The sequence below is a fragment of the Anabas testudineus genome, chromosome 11 (assembly GCF_900324465.2).
Source record: "Anabas testudineus chromosome 11, fAnaTes1.2, whole genome shotgun sequence".
Classification (NCBI taxonomy): Eukaryota; Metazoa; Chordata; class Actinopteri; order Anabantiformes; family Anabantidae; genus Anabas; species Anabas testudineus.
Genome location: NC_046620.1, coordinates 6,091,607 through 6,104,614, shown reverse-complemented (window position 1 = coordinate 6,104,614; position 13,008 = coordinate 6,091,607). Strand labels below are relative to the sequence as shown.

At 41.9% G+C, this 13,008-nt stretch overlaps 1 protein-coding gene and 1 long non-coding RNA gene across 2 annotated transcripts in view; one reads left to right on the top strand and one right to left on the bottom strand.

Annotated features, from left to right (window-relative positions):
- Positions 1–13,008, top strand: part of hivep1 (HIVEP zinc finger 1) — a 47,707-nt gene that overhangs the window by 31,161 nt on the left and 3,538 nt on the right. Inside the window, 5 exon segments of the mRNA XM_026348644.1 lie at positions 3,763–3,816; positions 6,368–12,162; positions 12,261–12,293; positions 12,295–12,395; positions 12,512–12,687. Coding sequence (XP_026204429.1) covers positions 3,763–3,816; positions 6,368–12,162; positions 12,261–12,293; positions 12,295–12,395; positions 12,512–12,687 — 6,159 coding nt within the window.
- LOC113154441 lies at positions 422–12,678 on the bottom strand. Its single transcript, XR_003298030.1, has 3 exons — positions 12,544–12,678; positions 2,012–2,238; positions 422–751 (listed from the first exon to the last, which is right to left on the bottom strand). It is a non-coding gene; the product is annotated as an uncharacterized LOC113154441 (long non-coding RNA).

Here is a 13,008-nt window from a genome sequence, read left to right as displayed (position 1 = left end):
GGTCTGCTGGCATTGTTCAGACTTACTGCTCGTATACTGGGGTAGTGTCACGCATACTGATGACTCCTCAGCCCTCACAGATGATGCATCTTTGATGCTCACAGAAAAAGCCAAAGCCAAGCCATCAGGGCCATCTGATAAACGTGAACGGCGTGCATATGGCTGCCATGAAAAGCTGCCACTATGTCAGTGATGGTGGCCATTTGGCATGTTGAGGCCCAGCAGGGCAGGCTGTTGAGCAAAATATGAATGTGTTACAAACTGGCAGTGAGGGAAGAGTGTGTGTGGAGCCTGGTGGTTATTTATCGGTCAACAGGCAGAGGGGGCTCTCGGAGGTGATGTTGCTGAATGTGGGCTGATGCTGCCACTTTGCTGTAATGTAAAATTTTTAGTCATTAAACAGGGGCATTGGGAGGGGGGGAGGGGGGGGGGGGGGGGTTTGATCCACAGAGAAGTTTGGTTTATTAAGCTCATTTTCCAGAGGCTCTGTAGCTCATTAACATATGTTTGGATCCGTGGCCATTATGACCCCTCTGCACTGATTAGTATCTGTCAAATGCCTTAATGAAGCTCGGATGGGCTCCCCCTCCCACTGAGCAGCCGCCTGAACACAGCTGATGGGCTGTAAACTCTCATCAAGAGGGCGCTGGGGATCAAAAGTGCACGTTTCATGTGTGATGACATCACTTTGGCCCTCAGGGCACGAGTAATCACATTTCCCACTATCCCAGACAGTGCAGAGAGGAGTGATCTGGAAGACAAAGGAAGGGGGAGGTGCGTTAAAGATTTGTGGTTGTCATGACAGCGATGTGTGAAGAGACTGACTCCCTCGCCCTCAAACTTCTGCCTAATTGCCATGCACCCCTTACAATCTGGCCCCTCCCTGCCTGATCCTTGTATATTTTGAGGTGTCACGTTTCAAAGATCACAAGTCGCCACCTTGACACTGAGGATGAACCTCGACCTGTTGCCTTTGTCTGCTCGGTGACCTGTGTTTGAAGTGCTGTTGTCATGCAGTGGTGCATTACAGGAGTTTGGATTTACATTATGTAAATCAATTTCTTAGTTAGATGTACCAGTAGTACCACATGTTGAAGTTACATAAGCGGAGTCCACTGATTCATAATTCACTAAATTATCAAACCCAGTAGTTCAATGTGTGTTTCAGAGTAATGTTTTTATAATTTATGGTGTGGATGGAGCTTGAACTGAAACTAAATAAACACACCTTTTGTACTACACAGTCTTCTTACTGTAGACAAGAGTTGAGAATTTTAATATTTAGTTTATGACCACATTTATAAACAGTTTAGTGTAACTGGGGCTGCATAACTTAAACTGCTGTCTGAGGTCTGTGTTCCACATTGTGCTCTGGTTTTCAGCTCTTGCAATATGCATTTGTGAAAATTCCTTTAATTGCTTTCCTGTGTCTACAGGACAGTTATGTAGGTTTCAGATGGCATTAGGGATTTCTTAAAGCTCCATAGAGAATTATGTAGCCATCACCCAGACACATATAAACAACCCTCTAGTCATTCCGATGGAATATTTTTCAGGATAATGCCACCTTGTCCCTTTCTACTCATTTGTGTTGGTGTTTTGTGTTCTTTTCCTCCAGATCTTGACTTCATCTGTGTCATGCATGAGGCGTCTTGTTTGTGACTTGTTATGTAAAAGCTGCAGTCTGTTCTGTAATAGCTTACACTGTGGTCTCCTACCATACACAACCACAAATAAGCTTTTTGTTGGGCAGTAATCGTTTATGCCTTGGTTTGCCAGAGCAGTGTAACACAAAACATATTTACTGAGCTGTGCAAACAAAATCTACCTCCACATCTTCTAACCACCAAAATAAGCATTCATCATCTCAATTGGGTTTGCAGTAACACAGCCATTTAGTTGAGGAAGCTGCGAGACTGAGCTGTGGTAACCACGGCTCTGAGGAAAGCTTCGGGATCCTCTGTTTAGAGAAATACCGTTCCACCGACGTTGCCAGGAAAACACAGCCTACCTGATTTCTTTGCCGAATGGCGAGGGTGTTCACATGGTCGTTTATATGTAAATAGACCAGAGACAAACACAAATGTCTGCCTTCCTTCTCTGTCTACCTTTCTGTATAAGACACGCACACTAACGCTGCTCTCTCCTTGGTTGCTGTGCGCCTGCTGGCAGGGTGCCTTTGTTTTGCTCCACAGAAGCTCCAGGGTGGGGACTCATTATGTAATCCATGGCTTGTGCCTGGTATACCGAGAGAAACAGACAGAGAGAGAGAGCAGGGTGTGACTATAGTAACTCACACAGATGATGACATAATCTACTGACCCCTTCTGTGCCCTGCTCGTGTCCACCCCTTCCTCTGAGTATTCCCAGCATTGCACTGTGATTATGGGAAATACAGAAGAACATCCTCTTTCACCCTCCATTAAAGTTTGTGCAACCTAGGACAAAATTGTTACCACTGGTCCTGGAGGACTCTTCTTGCACTCTAATGTCATGTGCAGGGCACAGAAACCACAGCGGGTTTATTTTACCATCTAGTTTCCATGGTCATGGGAGGTGGAAACATGCTGCAATAATGTTACGCTTCTCTTCGCCTATTTTCCTCTGTGCTTAACAACAGCATGATGCACTTGTACTAACATACACACTCATTTTGGTTTTACAGATTTTTAAATTTTAAAGAAACTGATTGTTTTAAACTAATTGTCACATAGATTAAACATTTTATTTCCATTTCTGTTTCCTGCTACAAGAAAAAAACATGATTGTTTACGGTTCACAATGCTGCTGGTGCATGCTATGCTTATAATATTCTGGAAGGAACTATAATAGTTTTTTACTAACACATTGAAATTGAGAGGGATCAGTTGGGACAGATGGATAGAATAATAGTGAGAATATCAGAGGTGCTGCACAAGTATTTTAACTGCCTAATGCTAATAACAATAATAAAAATGTTAAACTACTGTAAATAATATTTTTCTGCTCAGTTTTCCTGTCGATTTTTGTATTAGTGATTTTTTTTTTATAAACCTGCTGTTTAAAGTTAACAATAATAATCAAGTGTTTTTTCATTTTAATTTTATTTTTTTTGGAGATGTAATTACACATTTAGGACGTTTCTCCCTCCCATAGCCTGTGGTAGTAAACCTGCTTTACCACATCTCTCTCTGCCATTCCACTGTGTATAACTCATTCACAGCACACTGAGCTAGCGTATATAATTAATATTGATTCCACTAAAACACAGTCAGCACTGTCACCTCCCACACGTCCATATGGTTCGTATAGAAACAGGTTCTTCACCTGGTGGATTGTGGATGATGATTGTAATGTATAGAAGACCTGGGAGGAATTAATTTGTCTTCCCTGAGGAGTGTAAATGGGTTTTTAAATTCGCAAATTGATCAGCAGGTTAGCACTCATGCTGCGATAATGATCCCACCATTTTGACTTGTTTACAAACTATCTGTATATCACACACACTCTTCTGTAAGATTGTGTTTTCCTATGACTGTTGTTCAGAATGCACCTTAGCTTGCGCCCTTTGTGATTACAGTGGTGTCCATAATGGAACAGTGCACTCTCTTGGCTATGGAAGAATATCTGTTTCTAATTTAAAAGACCTTCATCCTGCTGCAGCCGTGTGGGAAGCATCTCCAGTATCATTAGTTACATTCTGTGCTGCCTTGACTGTAGAGCGAGGGTTTATGTGCAGTGCTGTTCTCCGTGCTGAAAATGGTGTCTGTTCTTGTGTTACAGATAAAATCGAAGAGGCACAAAAAGAGCTCAAAGACCCCAAAGGCTCACAGAAAGGTAAGAGAGATTTTGATGTTAGGAGTCATATTAATTTTTAAAGAAGCAATGTGTGAGTAATGCTTTTAGTTTCCTTTTTTAAGCTTTTAAATGATAAGTTCTGTTTTCTTATTCACCATCTGGGAGTTTGGATATAACAATTATAATATATTATAACAATTAATCCTGAAAAAAGGTTTTTCACCAAAAGCACAAGATGCATAATATTACAGTGAGATGCACTGGTCTGAAATGTTAACAGTATTTTGTTAGTGGCCTATATCACTGCAGTTTTGGAAGACCAAAATTCCTTTATTTAGGTTTAGTAATTTAATAAAACTATGTAATTAATTGATTTATTATTCACTTAGTAATGTTGAATTTACAGTTATTAATCATAATATTTGGCTACTAGTTAATACTTTATCAGATCAAGTTGCTTTGTAGAATCAGGATTTGCTGCAGTATAAAAGTTTTATTTGGCTTCTACATTCCTAAGTAAATATTTTATAACAGCAGGGTTTTAGATTAGTGGTTTCAGTTTGGTTTCAACTACTTAACCCCTGTGTCATTTTAAAGTCACAACTCTCATTTAGAGAGAGATTTTAATTAGGTAATTTAATATTTTGCTACTTTTTCCTCACCTTTTCATTTGTTATGTATAACAGTACAACAACTGCATGTAGAGAATGCAGTGAGAACACTGTACAGCAACAGTTTAGTTAAGTAATGCCATTATTACTCACATAAATATTCTCTTTTGTTAAGTGAGTTGTTGTGTAACTACCCTCAAATAGAAAAGCCAGTTTGGTTGAGCTCAGTGCAGCTTCATGATGTGTGTTTAAGCTGTTCCTGAGCATTAACCAGCTGAGCTCACCTCTTCACAGCAACACTGTCCTTATAAAACTCACCCAGCGTATTTGCAGGACATTCGAGCTTTGATTAAATTAGCTGCTGTAAATGAGATCGAGTGAAGACACTAAACGGAGAGTACAAATATCTCAATCCCCATGTTAAAGTACAGCAAGTACTGATGTCCCTGCTGGCCAGTCAGAGGATTAATTCCTTTGACAACAACCTTTAAAAACTGTTAAAGTTAATTCTGTCGATAGCTGATCTTTTTAGAATTATCAACTACATGTTTAAACAGCCATATCTCACAAAAGTTAAAGGATGTGGTCGTTAACATAACATCAAGTTTAACTGCTGGTTGGCAAAATTGTTCTTCTTCTGCGTAAATTTTATTGTTTTATCTGAAAATAGCCCAAACTGCTTTTTGGTAACAGCAGTTACAACTGAACATGGAAACTGACAAATGTTTCTTATTTATAAAGTGCTTTATATGATGAAATGTTTGTGGTGAAGAAATGGAATCTCTAGAAGACTTATCCCAATAGTGGGTAGGAAGAACTGATGCTTTTTCATGCAAGTAATTAATACAAATCATACTCTACTAGATGACTTTTAGTTTTAGAAGTACTTATTTAAAAAAATATATAATATAATAATCACAAGGTTTGTTTAGTGCATATTTGTTTTTGTGTTGCTTTATAGGCACACTGCTCTTATTTTTGCATGGAGAAATGGATTAAGTTATGTAAAGACAGGGTGTTCTTCAGTCTAATTATGCCAGAGGCCTTGAAGGAGTCCTGACCTCATCTTGGGAAATACCCATACATGCCAGGAAACTGTTACAGGGCACTGCTAATCTTATGCAACATGTCCTTAAAAACTCTGGCCTGAATCATTATTACGGGACACCACAGTATGGGTGCGCCCTTTTCAAAACAGAACTGCATTATAATTGGAATGCAGTTTTGAAACCATGTACATCCAGTTTCTCTTTGCTGTCTTAGATTTATATGTAGCATTTTTTAAACAGCCAAGGTTCAGTAGGTCGACATCACTGAAAAGTAAAAAAAGGGAAATAATACTTTTTATGTAATTATGTTATGTAGTGTGGCATCTGTGTTTTTAGTCACACAACAGATACAGGGTGCAGTGTCCAAATTATGGAATTTTGTTTAAAGGTATTGCTAAACCTAGTGAAAATACAAAGTTTTTTTCACAAATGTACCACTTGAATAGCTGCTGAGTACAAGATTTTGTTACATAACAGCCATATGAATATTAAAAAAAATAATATAATTGTATGCCACTATAGTTAACTAGCTTTGTGTTTTTTGTGCAGATATGCAACAAAGCTATTCAATCAAGAACTATATATAGAGCTATGTAATTAGTTAAATTACAAGCTAATCAATGGATGCCAAATGTCTGACGTAAAGTCATACAAAAAAAAAAAAAAAAAACAGACAAACACGAGCAAGTGCCACAGCTGTGGGTGTTTCCCAGCATTTCACTAATTTGAAAACTTTTTTTTTTATTATTATTCTGATTAAATTTGGCACTTTAAAAGAAAATAAAAATTGTTGTGTCATTAAAATAGGTTACTTTGCAAGCTCTGAGTCTGGAGGTGGATCGCTAGCTCAAGAATCTGACATATAGCAGAGTGGTGGGAAAAGTACCATCTCTGGTTTTCATCGTTTCTCATTGTTCTCTTTCTTCACAGGGATATCTGAAAGCAGTCGAAGAAATGCGGATAACATAAAAGGCCTGAAGAGGAAAAAGGTTGTTGCAGAAAATCTGCAAAAGAAAATTCCTAAATCTCCAGTGAAGAAGCCCCTGCAGCTTAAAACATCTGACACTGTGCTCCACAGAGGCTTGTCCAAGGAAACTACACCTTTTTGCTCCACTTCCTCCAACTGTACTTCCCACAATCGTTCTACATCACCCAGTGGGAAAGGAGAGCCACAGTATGCTCAACCTATTGAAGCATCCCCTGACAGGGGGTCATCATCTACTGCTGCTGAAAGGCTGAAGCTGGAGCAAACGTCTTCTAGGCCACCATCACTTGATCCCACGGATGTTAAGGAGGACTCTTTGAGTACCGCTACAGTGTCTCAGTCCAAAGACAACAAGAGCCAAGACCCCAACATTGAGGGAGGTTCGTACCACAGCAGTGCTCCTCTTGATGTCCTACTTAAGGCCATGGAGCCTGACTTTAGTACACTGGCTGAGAGGAAAAACTCCTTGCAGGTCACAGCCATTGGAAAACCAGCTCCTGCTCCTCATGCTCAATCCAGTGGTGAATTAACATCCATACCAGCTGTCAATGTTGGTCTCCAGAGCCAACCATCCCATATGCAGACTTATTACATTGACAAACAAGGAAACTTTATTGGCATTGCAGCACTACAGGGAAATGTGCAGACATCTACACAGGGCACCACCATGCAGCCCTCCCCACTTGCTACTCCACATTTTATGCCTGTTGCTTCAAACCCAGAAAAGCCTAGCTTGCAAATGAGTTTTAATGCTGGACCATGCACTATAACCCATGCATCTATCCCTTCAGTTTCCAATGCTTTGCCACAAAGCCAACCACCAGTTGTGCAAACATGCCAGTCCCTGTCTGCAAGTGTTCCCAGCACCATTCAGGTCCCAGTTACACCTGGCAGCAACCAGGTTCAGATGACCACTGTAATGAACTTCAGTGCTGAACAAGTCTCCAAGGACCAAAAACCTAAGAAGCCAGGAAAATATGTTTGTGAATATTGCAGCAGGGCATGTGCAAAACCTAGTGTGTTGCTCAAGCACATCCGGTCTCACACAGGAGAAAGACCATACCCCTGTGTTACTTGTGGCTTTTCATTCAAAACCAAGAGCAACTTGTACAAGCATAAGAAATCACATGCTCATGCAATTAAACTGGGTCTCATTGCACGCTCTGAATCTGGAGGTGGATCGCTATCTCAAGAATCTGACAAAGCCCTTGGGACACATTCAGAGGCAGAGGAGAGTGGGGACAGTGATGAGGAAGGTAGCACTGCAGACTTGGACCCTGACTCATCACAGAGCAGTGTGGCAGCTTCATCCGAAAATAGTTTACAGTGTGCAGGTACAGCCCAAGTGAGCCATGGAGAAATGGACTCATCAGCTGTGTTAGAGTCAATCAAACCAGCAGCTGGCCAGAGGGCACATGAGCCCAAAGTAACGGCTGCACTTCCAAAAGTTGTTGTATATCCAGTGAATGTCTCTCCTCTGAGGGCAGACAGCCCAAGAGTTACGGGTGCAGCACCTGAGCAAGCTGCTGCACAACGGCAACGAGACTTCCAGACTGCCAATCTGAGGTCAAGCATCAAGGTTCTGTCATCTCTGAAAGAGGTGGATGGTACAAATCCCTCACTAGATACTGTGAGTGAAGATGAAGACCACCAGTGCAAGTCTCCACTTTTAGTCGGACATGCTCAGCTTCAGAGGCAACAAGCAACAGACTTTTCTCAGCAGCAACAGGCTAAATGTCTGCTTAGTCCCCGCAGCCTGGGAAGCACAGATTCTGGCTACTTCTCACGGTCTGAAAGTGCGGACCAGGCCATGAGTCCACCCAGTCCGTTTGTAAAGATAACTCCCCCTGTAGACATTGACGTTGCTAAGAATACTCTTCCTAATGTTCCTCCTGTGGTGGCCACAGTCATGCATGTATCAGCTGAGCAAAAGCCTCGAGCCACAGAAGGACAAATGCGTCCACCATTAGAAGTCAAAGCATTGTCTCTGGAGGAGCGAATTTCAAAGCTGATATCTGATAACGAGGCTGTGGTTGACAACAAGCAGCTGGACAGTGTAAAACCAAGGAGAACATCTCTCTCAAGGAGAGGTAGTATAGACTCCCCTAAATCATACATATTTAAAGACTCTTTTCAGTTTGATCTTAAACCAATGGGAAGGAGGTCAAGTTCCAGCTCAGACATCCCCAAGTCCCCCTTCACTCCCACAGATAAATCAAAGCCAGTAGTTCTTCTGTCTGTACCTACTCAGTACCCACCAATGGACTGTTTGCCAATTACAAGGAGTAACTCTATGCCTACTACACCGGGACATTCAGCTCTTCCCATTAATGTTGCTCCCATCCCTCGCCCCTTGCGAATCTGTCACTCATTTGATGACAAAATTAGTTCATTAAATGATGATGTGTTTTCATCAGCCCCATCAACCCCAAATCCAGCAATACATTCTCGTACATTAGTGAGACAAGCAGCAGTGGAGGACCTTTGCACAAATGAGGGCCAAGGCCTCCCTACTGTTCGCTCCATGGATGAGGGTTATCACGGACCAAGCAGTTCAACAGAGCTAATGCAAAGAAGCAGATCTTTTGAGCACAGCCAAGACAGAAACAGAAAGTCCCTGCAGAATAAAGGCACAATGTATGAGTGTGAAACTTGTCGTAATCGGTACAGAAAATTGGAGAATTTTGAAACGCACAAGAAATTCTATTGCTCTGAGCTTCACGGTCCAAAAAACAAGCCAGCTGCTGTTAAAGAAACTGATCAAGATGTTTTTTACGTTAACATACAACAGCCAATAGTTCCTAGATTATCTTGTGGCTCGGGAATACTTGATCATCAAACGTCAATTAGGAAGAGAAGGAAAATGAAAAGTGTTGGAGATGAGGATGATCAGTCTCCAACTGACACAATTCCACCTTGTTCAGTTAGTTTTGAGTTGCCAACAACTCTGGCAAGTCGAACCTTTTCTCAGCATGCTGTAATAGTTGACATACAGCCCAAAAACAACCAGTCAAAGCTACCTCAGATTCAGCTTGTAGCAAGAGGCATTAATACTTCAGATTCCAGACTGTCACCGATACGAGAAACCCAGATCTGCACCTCAACCAAAGTAGAGATGCAAAGGCAAGGTAGTGGCACTTCAGTCATTAGACACACCAATTCGCTCAGTAGGCCCAATTCGTTTGAGACAGAATCTGTTGACAGGGCCTCTCCTGTTGATAGTATGGAGAAGGATCCCCTAAATAAACCAAAAACAGATGCAGCGGCAAGTGTCTCAGCTGACAACTACCATGAAAAACTCAGCGGTGTTGAATATAGAACGCAAAGGAAGGAACAATGCTCTGATGGTGCAGTCACAGCAGTGGGTGAACACACTACTCCTGTTCATCAGTCTCGGTTGGTTCGCCAAAACAACATCCAAGTTCCTGAGATTCTAGTAACAGAGGAGCCTGACAGAGAGCATGAAACGCAGACTACTGAGCCAGCAGATAAGCCCACAGATCAGTTTAGCTGGCCTCAGAGAAGTGAGAGTTTGTCAAAGTTACCAGCAGAGAAACTGCCACCAAAAAAGAAAAGAATTCGTCTTGCACAAATGGACCACTCCTCAGGTGAGTCCAGTTTTGAGTCCAGCCTCTCACGAAGCCTCAGCAGGGACAGTAGTCTTTCTCGGTGTTCCAGCATCTCAGCCTCTTTCGACAGAGAAGAGCCATCTAGGTCAGACAGCCCTTCCAGAGGGGAATATATTGGCAAAAATCTGGATTCTCAAGGTGTGCTAACAGCCTTCAACACCCTTGGTGTACCTGGAATGATGAGGCGAGCCGCGTCTGAACAGATCACTTGTAATCAACCCTCTGTGGAGATTTCATGTGACTATCGTAGCAAGTCCTTTGACTGTGGCAATGTGTCTCCCAGCAGATCTTTGTCCCCTGTTGGCCAGCCAAAAAGTGCACAAATCTCCCAAGTAGCCCAGGTGCCACTTATTGAAAGAAGGCGGGGACCATTAGTTCGCCAAATGTCTTTAAAGATAGGTCCAGAGAGTCAACAGCCTGTTCGGAAAGCTGTCATACCTTTAGATAAACCTTCCATTACAAATGTTAGCTCTTTAACTCAGAATAGATCCCAGCAGATTCACATTGCCAATTGGCGCACCGTGGCTCAGCCTTTTGTTCTGCGTAGTGGAGAACCACCCTTGCAAAAGAATGAGCAAATGGTGCAAAGCATTAATTTGGGTAGCCCGACTCTGCAGCCTCAAGTCCATGGCCTTCCGCACCCTTGGCATCAAACATCAAGGGTTCAAATATGCCAAAAGATGCAACAACCAATAAGCCAGATCTTAGTTTGTCATGAGAATGTCCAAAAGAAACCAGCGGACTCTGAAGAAAAGAAATGTTTTGTGCCCAAATACCAACTGCCGTGTCCCGCTCTGAGAACAAGCCAGAAATTTTCATTCTCTAGCACACAGGGAACTCAGATAGCCTTGCCAGTTTTAACAATACCTATTGCCAATCCGATTTTGAGCATTTCAAAATCATCAGATGTAATCCAAAACGTATATGTTGCTCAACCCAATAAACAGACCTCTGAGATAAAGACACAGACTGTTGTTTTGTCAGGGGAACAGCAAAAAGAACAATTCGATCAGACCCCAGCAGGTGTTATACCACTGCCACAAATCCTGATAACGCATGAGCAGATGCACCCTGTTCCATCTGCATCCAATAAAAATAGTCTTTTATCCAGTCACAGTGTAGTTAGTGATACTCATACTGTACCAACCGTAAAGAAGGACAGGACTCAATCACCAACAGTTAATACTCATACCCATACTGGAGAACGAGCAACATCTCTCGGGTCTTTACATTGCACACAGAAACTAGCATCAGTAACCCTATGCCCACAGCAGGAGCCAATTGCCTCAAGTAAACGAATGTTGTCACCTGCTAACAGCCTGGATATCTACATGGAAAAACATCAGAAACGGGCCAAGGATGAGCATGGGGTGGCCTGTCTAACTGATGGCAGGTCAGTTAATTATCTTAATTCGAAGATGTCAGAGGTGACCAGGCAGCGGAAGCTAATGCTTGTTAGGCAGGTTTGCACAACTGAACCAGTGGATAGTCCTATTGAAACAGAGGCCCCACCTCTTCCCCAAGTTAAGACAGATGAAGAGGACTCGGAGGCTACTGATGACGTTAAGCCTATGTCACCTGACAGTGCAGTGCTGGAAAAAGATACAAGCACTATTATTCATGAGGAGGCAGGCCCTGCCATGAATACTACACCTGGCTGCCAGGGCACTGTCATGCAAGCTAATAATAATCTGAGGCACCAAGAAAAAGCTGATGAACAGAGGTGGACTCCTGCCAAATCTCCTATTAGGCCCTCCAGCTTCCAGGCTGGTCAGGTGAAACTGACGACATCTGTGTCTGTGGTTAACACAAAAGACAGTCATCGATTGTCTTTTCCCAGCTTAAAGACTGCCACCACTTTCACATGGTGTTTCCTGATGAAGAGAAAGTCTCTTCATGTCCCACAGACAGACCTAAAGACTTCAGCATATGCTGCCTGGACAGTCAGTTCCAACAACCCTAACCCACTTGGGCTGCCCACCAAGGTGGTCATGTCTCTGTTTGACTCTAAACAGAGCTCCAAGAAAATGCACTACACCTCAGCCATAAGAACTAGTGGGAAATCTGACATCTTGTCTTACTCAGGCAAGCTGAAAGATGTCATGTCCAAGGTAAGAACTAATTTTCTGAAAAAAACATTTCTTATGATCATGTCTTGTTTATTGAATTCAGTTTAGTGCTGCACATTGACTCCCTGTCCTTTCTGCAGATGCCAATAACCCAGAAGTCTGTATTGGTTGAAACCAGAAGTAAAGGGGCAACCAGAAACCCAGGCCAGCAATGACTCAGACAAGGACTTGGCATCTAAAACGGAACCAAGACGAGTGAAAATATTTGATGGCGGGTATGACTCAATAAATAAAAAACAAATTAATTTTATAATTCAATTTGATATCTGCTTGGATTTTTGCGTTTGGCTTCGCATCTCATGTTTCCCATGGTTCTAATGCAACCCCACAGTTACAAATCTAATGAAGAGTATGTTTACGTACGTGGGCGTGGACGCGGTAAATACATCTGTGAGGAATGTGGGATCCGCTGTAAGAAGCCCAGCATGCTGCGCAAACACATCCGCACCCACTCTGATGTCCGGCCATACCACTGCGTCCACTGCAACTTCTCCTTCAAGACAAAAGGTTAGAGCTCAGTAGTCAGCCTGTAATTGATGCTTTAAGTCTAAGGTAACGACTTCTGTTATTATGTAAATACTGTATGCCATGATGTTTTTCCATTATTTTAATTTGAATGATTATACAAAACCAAATAAATACATAAAATAAAAATGTAAAATTGTAATGTTTTATTTTTTTTATAGTTCATGTTATTAGTTAGCAAAGTGTGGTATTTTTAAATAAAACATAAAAAGGAAAGCTTTGTATTTTGCTTGTCACATACTGTACAGCATATTAGAACATAGAAACATGGTCTTTTGTATAATTATATTTGCAGACACTGAC